Source organism: Macrobrachium nipponense, chromosome 14 (genome assembly GCF_015104395.2).
Source record: "Macrobrachium nipponense isolate FS-2020 chromosome 14, ASM1510439v2, whole genome shotgun sequence".
Classification (NCBI taxonomy): Eukaryota; Metazoa; Arthropoda; class Malacostraca; order Decapoda; family Palaemonidae; genus Macrobrachium; species Macrobrachium nipponense.
In genome coordinates this window covers 65141147-65156966 of record NC_087207.1, presented here as the reverse complement: position 1 = coordinate 65156966, position 15820 = coordinate 65141147, and the positions used below count along the sequence as shown (strand labels likewise).

The 15820-nt window shown below is 34.5% G+C and overlaps 1 protein-coding gene across 1 annotated transcript in view; it reads left to right on the top strand.

The window, feature by feature from the left end:
• The window catches only part of LOC135226254 (uncharacterized), a 109449-nt gene extending 105227 nt beyond the window's left edge, over positions 1 to 4222 (top strand). The window contains exons 10-11 of the mRNA XM_064265694.1: positions 2678 to 2831; positions 4101 to 4222. Of these exons, the coding sequence (XP_064121764.1) occupies positions 2678 to 2831; positions 4101 to 4136 (190 nt within the window). The 3' untranslated portion in view covers positions 4137 to 4222. The remainder of the gene's footprint in view (positions 1 to 2677; positions 2832 to 4100) is intronic.
• Positions 4223 to 15820: the final 11598 nt, after the last annotated feature.

Below are 15820 nucleotides of genomic sequence, written 5' to 3'. Positions count from 1 at the left end.
AAGTTATAAAAGCATCTTTCACGTCATCTACAAGGTGCAATATTAAATCACTACAACTATGAATACCCAAGAAAACCTGAAAGAGAAGAACGAATCAAAACCATAACACCTATAGACATTGCACCAGACCATCAATGCTGATCCCTCTCCAAGACTTAGACATCTTCATTTTTCCTGGCATATGAAATCAGTAGATACCAAATGCTATAAATGTTGGAAAAGAAAGAAATAAAACATAATTCTATATCACCATGGATCAGAACATATTCCAGTGTAACGGTAAAGAACATATGAAGAAAAAACGAAATCACCATCTGCCATACACAAAGGAAAGCGAGAGAGAGTGAAAGAAATGCAAATAAGCTAATGGTTCCAAATATGAGCGAAATAATACGAACGACACTGGACCATTGGAACCAATCAAAACAAAATTTCTATCAGTACGAAATCCACCAGTAGAAATCGCTAAGCCTCCCCAGTCAGTACAAGCAAGGAGGTCCCTGCTAAGCATTAGACTAAAAACATACAGCACTGCAACTGACTAATGACAATTAAATCGCCTGGATTTCTGCGATCCCTTACGGACTGGTCTATGAGAAAAGCCTGTGCTGGCTCAATGCCAGTTTAAACCTTTATGCTCTCTGTCAATGACAGCCTGAATGTGCGTCGAAACAAGAAAGTTGTAAAATAAATAACAGAACAGAATGTCTTTGTATGTGCTTTGAAAATTTATTATGTCATCTACCTGCAGATGAGATGAATATAAAAGAAAATAGAAAAGACCCTGTATAACCTGAAGGACGTTGAAACATCAATTAATTTCAAGAACACTACCCTAAAATAGGGACTCCCTCCAAACTCTAAATTTTATCAATATCATCATTGAATATGAACAGGTTTATCTTGATTCCTAAAATTACCACTTTTTGAAAATCAGCATTTTCAGTTTCTTTTTTCTATTTTAACAAGTACGCCAATCTTATGTATTCCTCCATTGCATCTGATGCACAGGAGCTTCATGATTTCTAATAGATGGTCCTGACTTCGCCTTGGCGAAGCCTCTTCAGTCAACATGGAGTTCTGGGAATGAAAACGAATTTACCTGTTTCTACTAAACGTTTTTGTAGATAATTATTATTTTGCTTTATTTCTAATGTTTTATTCTGGTTCTTTATATCGATTATATAACTGATGTCTTTATAACGTCTCTCAGCAGTGAAATTGGTCAACACAGCCATGTTATCTTAGCATTGCAAGTGTAATGCTAATTTGTATCATAAGAAACTCTTACGTGCCTCTCAAGACTGCAGAATCTAATAACGAAAAAGAAAACTCCGGTAACGACGATGATATCAGTCACGTTTATCTCCAAAGATTAAACTCCAGCTCAACTTCAATGACGAGATATTTTATCCGTAACGTAAAAAGTTTAGAAAATATTCCAGATCTTAAAAGTTTTAGGTCTTATGTCAAGAATATGCTCGTTTTTGTTTCATTGGAATTATGTGTTTAATAGAATCATTTACAGAAAGAAGTAGAAATCGAAAAGTATTATTAATACCCAGATTTATTTTTATTCCATTTCAAGAAAACTAAACGTAGGGATCAAGTCATATTTGTATAATCTGTGAAAGTTATGCGGCAATACCATAAACAGTTTATTGTTCAAGGGATGACCCAATGTGTCAAAGTTCAGTTCTCCTCTAAAGGTGAAAATGTGGCAAATGCACATGTGTGTAAATCAACCTTTCCGATATCTTTGGCTTTAAGCGATAGATATTCAAAATATTTCCTTAGTAACTTATTTCAGTGTTTAGTTATACAGAGAACCATCACATTTTATATAAATCACAAACTTGCCGATTGATATCGATAATATACCAATACAAGCATACGAAAGACGAGCTTGTATCAAGCAGTCTACTCAGATCAAACACAAAATAATGGACTTCCAATCATTAATGTTTTCCCATCGGTATAGAGGGCTATACGTAGACCTATGCTCTCTAGATGACCATATCACAAGATTTTCTTATTATTTACACTTTATTATATGTAGAGTTTTATTGCTTTTATGTCAAAATAATTCTACTATAAATCATGGTTACATTCACGTCGGTAAACTGGATAAATAACCTTTGACGATGTTAAATGCAGAGCGCGAACCATGCTCAACCAAACATTAGGCCTTTGCTATTTATCCGCAGGATGTTTTGTTTTACTGGCCTTTTTAGAGCGCTTTCGTTGTTTTAGCAGTTAAAATTTACTTATTCATAAAGTATCATTCCAATGCTTTACAATGACAAGTTGAAAGTGCCCAGTTCTGAGCTATTATTATGATTTGTTTGCTCAAGAAAGAATCATATAAATATCCAAGGTATTTATGAAAACCACAATATTATTGCCATGTGTTAACTGAAATTTCCCACTTTCCTGCCAATGTTGAGGTGGTTGTTCTCAGACAGCCTCATAAACAAAAGTATTGGCCAACTCATGTCATTAACGTGTAAGAAATGATTAATATACCTTTTATTCGGTGCTTTCCTTATTAACAATAGAAATTGGGAGTAAAATGAGAATAATTTTCAGCAGAGTTCACTTATGTACGTTTGTTTCCCTTGGAAAAATATAGATGGGATGGTTGAACGATACAAACTAACTATGTATTTTTTTTAAGGCTCGAAAACGCTAGTGTGGACTTCATGTTAACTCTGACTGACCCAAGGGCCCGTAGTTTCAACAAAGAGCTAGGTAACCTCTTGATCATGAAATCTGTGATTTATCCGTATGTCCCTCCAAATCTACAAGACGTCCTTGATGAAGCTGAAAAGGTAAGTAATTTTTTTCCTTAATATATTTGTTAAGTACTTACAAAATCAAAGATTATGTTTAATAACGAATTTGAAGTCTTATTATATTTTATGCGGAAATTGCTAATAGGGTAAAAGAATCTGGTTTTTGCGAATTGAGAGGACTATTTCATTCCCGATACCCATAAGATCTAAAATGTGGGAACCTATAGCCAAGGTAATATGTGCTTATCAGAGTATTAAAAAAGTTGAACAATTTAGTTAGCAAATCCAAACTTGACATTTAAACGTCTAATATGAAACCCTAGCTTATCGCGAAATATTTCTCAAAAAACATAACCCTCTTACAACATTTCGAGCATATGGTTTGGAGTATAGCTTAATGAATGTATTTACTACATACCAACACTACAAGAGGCGTTGCTTTTTCGTTTGAAAATACACAAACTTTTGTATCATTTTCAGCAACAACTCAAATGTACTCAGGCATAGGGTTTGTATGATTTAAAACATAATGAAACGGATACCTGAAGACTAAATACTAAATGTAATGTTGCAAATTATTTTTAATTGAATTATTTTTATATATCAACATTCATTCCTGTTGTTTAACACATGGTTCAATATAGAAAAACCAACAAGAAAGCTTGCATACGACAGTTTGGGAAAAAAAGTTCCAGTACTAAACAATTGCATACGTATAAATAGTAGTGATTCATTTCGCAGGCAGAGAATCATTCCAGAGACAAATCAAATTACGAACTCAGATACAGATCGCCGGGCTAGATAGCAGTATTGTGTTTCATTCACATGAGATAAACAATTAAAAAAAATAGCATAAAATACCCAGTGTATGGAGCATAATGGAATATTTAATCCGAAAAACTGATCTACACTTCAGAATTTTCCAATTTCAACAAACCTAGCTACAAAAACTCAACCGTGATCGCATTGCATTTTTTATCGTCGTTTTATTAGTGTAAAGTAGATTATTCGCTACAATTATCTCAATATGAAATCTCAAAATGCCAAAAATAAATGTTTAGACAAAACACAGTTAGTCTTTGGTGTATTATCCAAGTATTCAAGCCATATTATCCTGAAGATGGAGGCCAGAAGAGAAACAAGGGTTGCTAGTGTGAGAATTAATTTCTTAAGTATGATTTTACGAAGAGAATCATGTTTACAATAAACGAACAGCTCACTGAGCTAACAGATGCCATTTTTAATCTTCAATAGTTGACACAGTAATGATCATCATATCATAACTAATGGCTTTTCTTTCTGTAGGTATTAATGGTGATCTGGGAGGTACTTGGTGAATAGAAAATCAGCAATGCATCCCTCTCCGAAACTATGTTCACCTTTTCATATGAAAGCACATTTCAATAAATGTTGAGTATTAAATATAACTGCTATTTATTGGCCAACATTATATAAGTGTTTTTGTGTGAAGGAGGTAATTAGTACCGATTAATAATGATGACCGAGGAAATTTTATTACATAATGGGATGAGGAAGAAGAAATTTATTTATTCAAGTAATACTGAACCAATTATTTGATGAGGTGACTATGAGCATAACAAATTTGTTAGGTCACTTTCTAGCGTCAAAGGACGACAAATATTTCCGTTTGTTGACTTTAACGAAAAGTTGATAAGATAGTCAAAAAATTAATTTAAAAAAGTCATATGGAGCTGAGAGCATGGAATTTATAGTAGATAATGTGAAAGCATCAGCATCCTTTAGTTAAACAAATTAACGGAGGGCAGAGCATTCAAACATGGCAGAAGCACTCAACGCTTTGATATATACAATTTGTAAAGTTGTATATATTGAGGGTGAAAAAGTTCTTTGTGAAGCTGTGCATGTTGAAGGTGAGAGTTCTGTCAAAGTAACATTCCAGTTATTAAATAGAAATTAGTCTACTGAAATTTTGTAATTCCCAAAAAGTGAGCCTATAATTATCCAAAATTTTTTAGCAAATTAGAAACCTTTAACCCTGGATAGGTTTCGCCATTTTGGTACCCCTTAAAAGGTGCGTGGGTCAAGCTCGACCCGAAAGCCCAGAAAAATTTGTGAAAATTCAAAAACTGTAGCTATGCTGTACATTTTAATTTCTAAAATTAATTTCCCCATTGCCGAACACTACTGAGAAGGTAAATCATACCCATCTACAAATTAAATATTTATTACAAATATATTAAAAAATAAGTTATACAAAAAATAATTTACGAAAATATAAAAAAAAAAAAATTAAAAATACGCTATATACACACAAATGTTGAGGGAATCCTTCCTAAAACTACTATTTACAATATGTGACAGCCAGAAAAGGTGTCGGAGTCATAGAGGCCAAAATCTGAAAAGAGAAAAAAGGGTAAATTTTTTTAGCAAAAAGAAAAAAAAAAAGTCAGAATTTCACAAATTTTGTTCGGTAACTAAATGAAATAGGATGTGGCTAATTTTTTTATTGAATAAACTCATATTATCCTAGAACAGAATTATGTAATTCACTGATTTATCAGAAATGTTATTCTCTCTCTCAAAACAATAATTTACGAAAGTATTTACAAAAAATACAAAATAGGCTATAAACACACAAAAATTGAAGGAATCCTTCCTAAAACTACTATTTACAACATGTGACTGCCAGAAAAGGTGTCGGACCCATAGTGGTCAAAATCAGAAAGGAGAAAAAAAGGGTAAGTGTTTTTGGCCAAAAGAATTGTCAGAATTTCACACATTTTTTTGGTACCTAAATGAAATAGGAACTGGCTAATTTTTTTTTATAGAATAAACTTACATTATCCTAGAACGGAATTATGCAAAAAGGTCTGCACTGAGATGTAATTTACTGTCATATCAGAAATGTTATTCTCTCTCTCTCTCTCTCTCTCTCTCTCTCTCTCTCTCTCTACAGTGTGTCGATGATTTATTGACATAAGCTGGTGTAATCTGTCACCAGAAAAGGCATAGACCCACTACTTCCCACCCCCTCTCTCCCCCTCTTGTCTCAATCATTTCAAGGTCATCTGCCTCGCCTCCAACCCTTCTTTACACAAACTTGAGCTTTTTGCCATAGAGGTGTCAGCAACCTCTAAATTATCATCAACAACACTTACTAATTCCATTAGAAGTATGTTGATGACATCCATGCCCAGAGAATAATGCCTGCTGGCCATTGTTGATGAAAAATGCAAAAAAAAAAAAAAAAAAAAAACTAAGAAATTGGCATTTGAAGTAAATTGGACCAAATGGCAATATAAGGCATCTCAGCCACAACCAATAGCATGCATAATGTACACACACCAACTATCTACAGTTTCTAACAATACAAAGCTATACCAGTGTCAAATAACTTTGTCTTTGTATCCCACACATGTTCAAAACAAACAATTACTCAGAAAAGGGGGAAGGACAAAGGCAAGGCAAATGCAGGTTTTGACATGACTGTAGTGTGTGTTTTGCTGGCCTCTTGCAGGGTGATCACACCTAGATTTGAGATAGACGATGATTTTTGGGAAAAAACATGTTTTTTTAAACACTCCTTGGGTCGTGCGCACCTATTCAGGGAAAATTTAATATCCTTACCGTAAAGAAATTGTACGGATAGCAGAGTATTGTGGAACACTGTCTTCAGGTAGAAGGAAAGGTCTACCTAATATTATTTCATAAATAAGGTAGAGGAAGGAAGAGGTGTGGGATTTGAGAGTGAACAAGGCTAAAGAAAGGCAATAGCAATTGCAAAAGGAAAAAATAAATATCACAACTAAGTTTTCATAACCAGGCAGTAGAAGAATATAAAAGTCAGGTCCATATTTTGAGAGACAAAACAAAAATAACTTGGAAAAAGAAAAACAGGAATCAGTTTTACATGAGGGAATGGTATGAGCATTATAGGATGAGTAACACGTAACATCGGAGGAAATCGGTGCCCTCTAGATATCGACAACTAGGTGATATCGCCTATGACAGAAGGGCAACGTTTCAGATGCTAGGATAGCTATTAACCCGCCTGGTCTGCGTAAATCTCAATTTCCACCCCCTCAATTGGCTGGAGGTGCAAAGGTAACTGTGAGTGCCCTAACAAAAGTACATTAAACACCATAACTCTTTCATCGTTGCTCAGGAACTGGCTACTGAAATCTATCCGTCGTTTGAAGAACCAAAAAAAAATGTCGGAAAGTTTCTTCAGCGACTATTAAGGATGGGTTCTCTGGCCTGATGTAGGGGGCAATAGATTTACCAAGAAGGAAAGTCACTAGTTCGTACACAAATTTTATTAGAAAAGTATACCTACGACACTTTTATCTAAATATATATCTTGCCGAGCTTTTATGACTAAATGGCACTCGTTTAAACAAATTAAACAAACAGGCAAATCTCTTACCTCTCGTTGCTGGTTACCCTTCTGCAAGAGCTAAAAATGCAAGCTGGGCTAATGAATCCTCGTAGATACAAAAATATGCTTTTATTTCCCAAATTAGCTAAACATTAAATGGAACAAAATTAATATAGAAATGGAGTGAATAAAAGAATAAAGTCTGACCCTCAAAAAGACTGCAAACTGTCATTCTACTCTCCTGAATTAGATTAAGTAATTACTCCCCCTAAATCTCACAATCTGATTAATTATGCATTTAAATGGTCAAAGACTTTTAGAGAGCCCATTCTCTATATAATGCCATGAACACATCTGAAATAAAGAGATATATTTATTATATCACTCCAACACGTAAAAGATAATTAGAATGAACACATACACACTACACTTCTCCCTCTCTCTTTTCAAAGGGAAACTTTTCCAAAGTCTTAAGGTTACACTACCTTCCGATGGGTGTCCCCTCGAGCCCTCTCCAAATGTGTTTAATACCACGACACCGGTAAGTAAAGAGTGTGCCCCCTTCTCTGGCACCTCGTACCGTTGGGCCCCATACATCACACGCCACGAACACACACACGGACACATCTTTTGGAATGGCATAGCAACTGAGTGCGTCACATCCAGTCATGTGATCTTCGAAAGGTCGTCAAACTCATATCACTTGGTCACCAATTCTGACTGTTTTCCATTTCAGCATTCTTCGGTGAATCAAGTGCTTGTCGCTGAGCCCTCCTGTCTCTAAGTGGAAAAAGCTGAGATTAACAATTCACCACCACCCTTACTTTTTAAGATATATACAATTCAGGCAGGAATGAAAGAAATGGGATGACCTCGTGGTCGCGCAGGTAACACGAAATTTAGCACTTGAAATCTAGTTCATCATTGACAATAAGACGCAAATCTCATCGGCATAGAGATCACTGATAATTAAATAACATATTAAACAAATGCCCTAGCTAAGTATTGAATATTTCTCTATATGTACTCACAGTTGCAGTAGCTTGGTGGAAACTGATATTCAAGTGGACGGCCCTCAGACCCCGACTTACTCTCACGTCTTATCTCAAGCTAAGGTCTTTAGTGGAGAGAGGGATTGAAGTCGTGTTCGTGCTTTTATAGCACTGCCAACTAGTCATTTTCTATAGTTCGATTTAAACATTTCCACCAAGCTAGTAACTCGATAAACTACTAAATAAAAAGACAAAATAACATCAAATAAATGTTTGTGATGCGGGAAAATTAAGGTAAACAATATAAATCGATTCAAAAACATTTGAGAAATTTAGAGCCATCGTATTTCTGCCGCCGCTGGGGGAAAACAGGAGGGAGAGTTAAGGCCTCAAGGTGGAGTTCTTTATCGCGAAAAACTCTGCACTAATTTTTTCGTGACAGTGAGAAAGCTATGATATTCCATTTTCATGTTATCAAATTGATGAGTCTAATTTTGTAATAAAATTCTTGTGGAAAACCCATCTTTGTTCAGTCTTCGCCATCCTGTTTGCAGATTTTTCCACTTGAAGGTTAGGTCGTCCATCCCATAACTTCCGGGATTCAAAGAATCTTATAAACGTCGTTGATATTCGCTAACAATTATGATGTTTTCCAACGCCGTGTGACGCAATAGTAGTACATTATCTGAATTGGAACAATTACGATTTTGTCTACCTTTTAATCAGTTTTCTTTTATGAGCAGTTCAGTTTCATTTTCTATAACAAACTGATATGGTAGGGGAAACTGCAAGATAGTCTACTCAATCTTGACCCTTGGCGTACATTACTTTCACATTTATCCGTCCTTCCACCCCTGCTCCCTTCTCTTTCTATCTCTCTCTCTCATTTCACATGGAATTTGTTATGTATACCTCGTATGTAAGTATCAGACTTGTTATGTATCTCCGCAGTGCGAGATTTCTTGTGTATAACTAGCATGGAAAATCTTGCCTAGCTTCGATGCCCCTGTTTTTAGATCTCTCTTCTTTTGCTTTTTGCTACGATGTAATCAGCCTATAATCTACCGAAGATTATTTCTGATCATTGGAACACATCCAGGATATTCGATAACGAGGATGAAATAGATTAGCAACCAGACTTCTCTTAACACTACTGTGACTACAGGTAAATGAAAGAAATAGTAGATAATGGTAATAATATCTAACATCCATAAGATGTAACCAAAAATAGCAAAGAATTTAGATGTTATTTTATGGGTATGATTTAACTAATAATTGGGTACATTTTTTTTTTCCTTTTTACTGAGATTTATGCGAAAAATGTCATTACGAATTTGTTCAGGAATGGATTCGACTCAACACCGTGAATAAAACTATCATCTTTTACTTTTTCAAATGTATAGATAAAAAAAAATCATACAGAGAGAGAGAGAGAGAGAGAGAGAGAGAGAGAGAGAGAGAGAGAGAGAGAGAGAGAGAGTTCCAGGCATTGTATTAATAAAAAAAATGAATAGTACTACACCGAGTTTCTCAAGTGTTAATTGTCGGGAATTTCCTCGATAGACGTCACTGCGTTTGTTGTGGCACTAGACTGCACGATCAACCCACTTAGCCCCTGCAAAGGATAAACGAGTCACGTTTCAGGTTTTTTCTAATTCATTTACAAAAATAGATCTATCTCAACAATCACCTTCGCATAAAAATCATTCAACTATCCAAACACCCACTGACGAACTTACTGTAACCGAACACGAATCACATGGGCTATACAATCGCCCTTAAGCTCAAGGAAATCACTGCAGTTTATAGTAACAACCATCATTACGCCACTGCAGCATGTAAATGTCCAGGAAGTTATTCTCACTCAATCATTCACACTTTAAAGACATGCGGAACACCTACAGTTGCCAACCGTTCTGCCATCTACCAGCTTAACTCAATTAATAGACCAACCGACTCATCGGTCTTGGACGGGAACTCAGGAAAGGCTAGCACGATTCATTCATGCGACGGTCTAACTTCCCTGGCCAGGCGGTTGCTAGTTCTCTTAAAAAACCCTCAACTTCAAAACAGCATTCCCCTATTTTTAAACAACGAGTGAACAAAGCAAGCATGCCAGTCAACGTGAACCAGCAAAATACAGCAGCAGCAGCGACGCGATGTGTTGATGACTATCGACAGACACCCAAACAGTTTTCATACCAATCTGAAAAAACAGATGGGTGCATTTCATATGTACGACAAAACATTCCCGTTAAAAATCATCATTACTGGTGAATTTTAAGAAGAATCTGATGGTCGACGGTGTATAACGAAGGAAGAGGAGGACAGTCTTAGCCAAGAATTAAAACTCGAAGTCGTATCCTGCATGAATACAGCGAACGAAAATGTTGAACAACAACAATTAAAAACGAACCACAACAGAAATACGTTGGTCGTAATTGAAAAGTTATGTTAATTATTCTCTCTCTGTAAAACTGTATGAAAATTTTGTTCGTATCTATCTCTTAGGTGGTAGAAATTATATATATATATATATATATATGATATATATATATAATATAATATATATATATATATATATATACATATATATATATATAGGATATATATATATATATATATATATATATATATTACTATTATATTCAATCTCTTGATTTCTTTTGATAGATAGGAATCTCTAATAACATAACATTCTTTTGATGATATATTTTCAAGCAAATAGCTTTGTTCCTTACATGAGTAGTCTTTATGTGAAATACAGTGGAATCCTTCCAATGATAAGCTAAAATATTGTGCATTTCGTGATCGTCTGGCTCTATCGTTGGGTCTAACACTGCTGTATATTCTGTGAAGCCCTAGACGTAATAGCTTGATCTCTTTTTATTTTGTAGTCGAACATCATGCTGTTGTTCTCTCTGAAGCTCTAGCTGTAGTAGCTCTCTCAAGCGTCTCAACTCTCAAGCCTCGTATTCCTTTCCTCAAGAGTTTTTCGTCTACGCTGTTGTTTCATGCTTTTATCCTTTGATTGCACTTGGCCAATTGCTTACGATTCTGTGGAGGCATTGTCACAGTAATGAAATCTGTAAAATAATAATAAACAAGTATTAAAAAATATGAGCAAAAGGTACACTCTTACTGAGCAATGAAACTCACAGTAAATTTTATGGAAGGGATTAAATTATTGTGCTTTATCAGAAATTCCTGGGGATTTTTGTGAACTGGCCAAATACAGAAAATATCATCCACATATCTAAATCATACAAGTTTTTGAGGTAACATTTTTGGTAAGAGTTTTGTCTCAAAAAATTCCATGTAAATATTGCTAAGGACAGGAGATAAGGATTACCCATAGCCATACTGAACTTTTGTACAAAAAAATTAACCATAACCCTGGACAGGTATCGCTATTTTGGTGCCCCTTATAGGTTTGTGAGGTCGAGCTCGACCCAAGCACACAGAAAAATTTGTGAAAATTTAAAAACTGCAGCTATGCTGCACATTTTCCTTTCTAAATTCAATTTCACCATTGCCAAACACTACTGAGAAGATAAATCATACCCATCTACAATTAAATATTTATTACAAATATATTTAAAAAATAAGTTTATAAAAAATAATTTACGAAAATATTTACAAAAAATACAAAACACGCTATATACACACAAAAATTGAAGGAATCCTTCCTAAATCTATTATTTACAATGTGTGATTGCCAGAAAAGGTGTCGAACTCATAGAGGTCAAAATCTGAAACGAGAAAAAAAGGGTGAGTTTTTTTGGCCCCCCCCCCCCCAGCCAAAATTTCACAAATTTTTTGTGGTACGTAAATGAAATAGGAAGTGGCTAATTTTTTTTATAGAATAAACTCATATTATCCTAGAACAGAATTATGTAAAAAGATCTGCATTAAGATGTAATTTACTGTTATATCAGAAAGGTCATTCTCTCTCTCTCTCTCTCTCTCTCTCTCTCTCTCTCTCTCTCTCTCTCTCAAATAATAATTTACGAAAATATTTACAAAAAAATACAAAATATTCTATATACACACAAAAATTGAGGGAATCCTATGTAAAACTACTATTTATAATATGTGACTGCCAAAAAAGGTGTCGGACCCACAGAGGTCAAAATAAAAAAAGAGAAAAAAAAGTTATTTTTTTTGGCCAAAAATTTTTTCAAAATTTCACGAATTATTTTGGTTCCTAAATTAAATAGGAAAAGGCTAATTGTTTTATAGAAAAATTCATATTATCCTAGAAAGGAATTATCAAAAAGATCTGCACTAAGATGTAATTTACTCTCATATCAGAAATATTCTCTCTCTCTCTCTCTCTCTCTCTCTCTCTCTCTCTCTCTCTCTCTCTCTACAGTGTGCCATGATTTATTGACATAAGCTCATGTAATCTGTCACCAGAAAAGGCAGAGGCCCACCCCCTCTCTCCCCCTCTTGTGTGTAAGAATTTCAAGGTCATTCCCCTTGCGTCTAACTCTCCTTAAACAAACTTGGCTTCTTGCCATATAGAGTTGTCAGCAACCTCTAAATTATCATCAAAATCACTTTATAATTCAATTAGAAGTAAGTAGATGACAGCCATTCCCATGGAATACTGCCTGCTGCCGATTGTTGATGAAAAATGCAAAAATAAAAAATGCAAAAACTGTGAAATTGGCATTCGAAAGAAATTGGAATAAATGGCAATATAACTCTTCTCAGCCACAACCAATGGCATGATAATGTACACACTCCAGGTACCTAGAGTTTCCAACAATATAAAACTATCCCAGTGTTAGACAGGAAATCACTACTTGATAACTTTGCCTTTGTATCCCACACATGTTCAAAACATACTATTACTCAGAAAAGGGGAAAGGACAAAGGCAACGTTTGCAAGTTTTGATATGATTGTAGTGTGCTTCTGCTATCCTCTTGCAGATCAATCACACCCAGATTCGAGATAGACAATGATTTATGACAAAAAAAAAAAAAAAAAATTTTAACACCCCTCAGGTCGTGCTTGACCCTGCTAACCTATCTAAGGTTTTCAAACAAAATTTACTATCTTAGATACATATCCGTATAAGACTAATGATATTTGCTATACAGTTAAAGGAAAATCATAACTTTCTAATTCTTCCTCCAAAATTTCAAGTAAATCATCTACAGTCACTTTTGTAAATAAAGAGACAACATCATAACTAACCATATTAAAAGGAAAATTCAAATTAAAACAATTCATTTTGTTTATAAATCGTCGTTTTTGTGCTTTCGTGTTAGAAATGTTCCCTACCAAAGCAAGGCGTAAGAATTTTTACAAGTCTTTTAGGAAAACTATATGAAACTGAGCCTACTGAACTAATTATCAGTCTGATAGGGTTATTGATTGTGTGTGTCTTTACTAAACCATACAGAAAAGGTAAGGAGGAGCATTGCGGTGTAAACTGATTTAATTTGTTAACTAAATTGAGAGTTCACTGTCTGTTTGGGATCTGACCTTAGTTTATTATAAGTTTCACCATCATTTAACAATGCCATTATTTTATTTACGTAGTCACTTTTAATCATGATTACTACTGCATTAAACTTATTTGTTACATGCACTGTTTGGTCCTTTTTTTTAGTTTTTATAAGCCTGGAGAAATCTTACGGATACATTAGGGGGAGTGAAGCAAGATCCTTAATTCTGTTTATGTTTGTTTGTTTGAATGTGTATTCGTATGTTTGTGTGGCCTAGATGGAATTTGGCACGTAGCCATCAATTAACCCAACTTAGATAAGAGGGTAGATTTCAAACCCATACCCCAAACCCCTACCCCTACCCTTTGTAACTTAATGCGGAAAATAAACTCTATGCCATTATCACACCCCATTTCATGTGCCCGCGATCAAAGAAATATAATACTGAAAATTCTTTTCAGTGATAAAAGTAATATGTGGATGAAAGGAACAGTCTCCACGGTAATATCTGGATAAAAAGGCTAGTCACCACAGTAAAACCTGTATAAAAGGGACAAACAGTACAATACTACCTTGATAAAGGTGACAGATAGCACAGTAATACCTGGATAAAATGGGCAGTCACAATGGTAATACCTGGATAAAAGGAACAGTCACCACAAAAAGCCTTGATGAAGGGACACCACAGTAATATCTGGATAAAATGAGTAGACAGCACAGTAATAACTGGATAAAAGGGACAGTGAACACAGTAATACCTGGTTTTATAAAATGGACCGTCATCATAGTAATACGTGGATAAAAGAGACAGGCAGCACAGTTTTTTATGTGTAAATATAGATGTATGTGTGTATATTTTAGCAAAACTTTGAAATACATGGAGCAACTAAACTTGGTATACATGATATGACTTATAGTAGTATCTGGGAAAGAATACTGTTGAGATAAGATATCACCAGCGCCAAAGGTCATCAAAGGGGGTGAGGGTGGGAAGGGCTTCCCTGAAACGGGCCTGGTGCACCCCGTACACTTTGAAACAGAAGTTTGTATTTAAGTGAAAATGAGTTTCATTTCGTTCTTTAAATTATTGTATAAGTGTTTCTTAATTTACATGATAGTGATACTGTGCATTTTGGATTTAGATTTATTAATCATAGTTTTTTTCTGTGAAAGGTTTTATATTTCTACACGGACATAAGTGTTTCATAATTTAAAATTTTGAATAAGCTTCTCCTTATGTTTATATTAGCCTTTTATTTATTCTATAATAGATTTCTTTGCTCTTTAGATTATTTTTCAAAATATATTTTTTTTTTATTTTACGGATTTTGGATTCAAGTTTTTTATTTCTTGGAATAGTTATATTTCTTCACAAGGGTAAGTACTTCACAATTCTAAATTCTAAATTTGTTTTCCCTTATGCTTATATTAGCTTTTTATTGCATTCTGTAATAAGTTTCATTGCTCAGTAAGAGTGTACCTTTTGCTCATATTTTTTAATAGTTGCTTATTATTATTTTACAGATTTCATTACTGTAACAATGCCTCCAAAGAATCACAAGCAATTGGCCAAGTGCAATCAAAGGATAAAAGCATGAACCAACAGCGTAGACGAAAAACTCTTGAAGAAAGGAATACGAGGCTTGAGAGTTGAGACGCTTGAGAGAGCTACTACAGCTAGAGCTTCAGAGAGAACAACAGCATGATGTGCGACTACAAGATAAAAAGAGATCAAGCTATTACGTCTAGGGCTTCACAGAATATACAACAGTGTTAGATCCAACGATAGAATATACATATATATATATATAAGATTATATAATATATAATATATTATATAATAGTAATATATATATAATACTCAGATAATATATCTATATATATATATATATATATATTATATATATATATATATAAACGTCATATCACATTACCGTGATTCATATGAATATATACATCGAGCTGCCTGAGCGCGAAAGGTATATGAATGTGAGAGACGGCATTAACTTATAACCTCTTGCGGTAGCATAGCTGCAGTTTTTGAATTTTCACAAATTTTTCTGGGCGCTTGGGTCGAGCTCGACATCACAAACCTATAAGGGGCACCAAAATAGCGATACCTGTCCAGGGTTATGGTTAATTTTTTTTTAACAAAAGGTCAGTATGGCTATGGGTAATCCTTGTCTCCTGTCCTTAGCAATATTTACATGGAA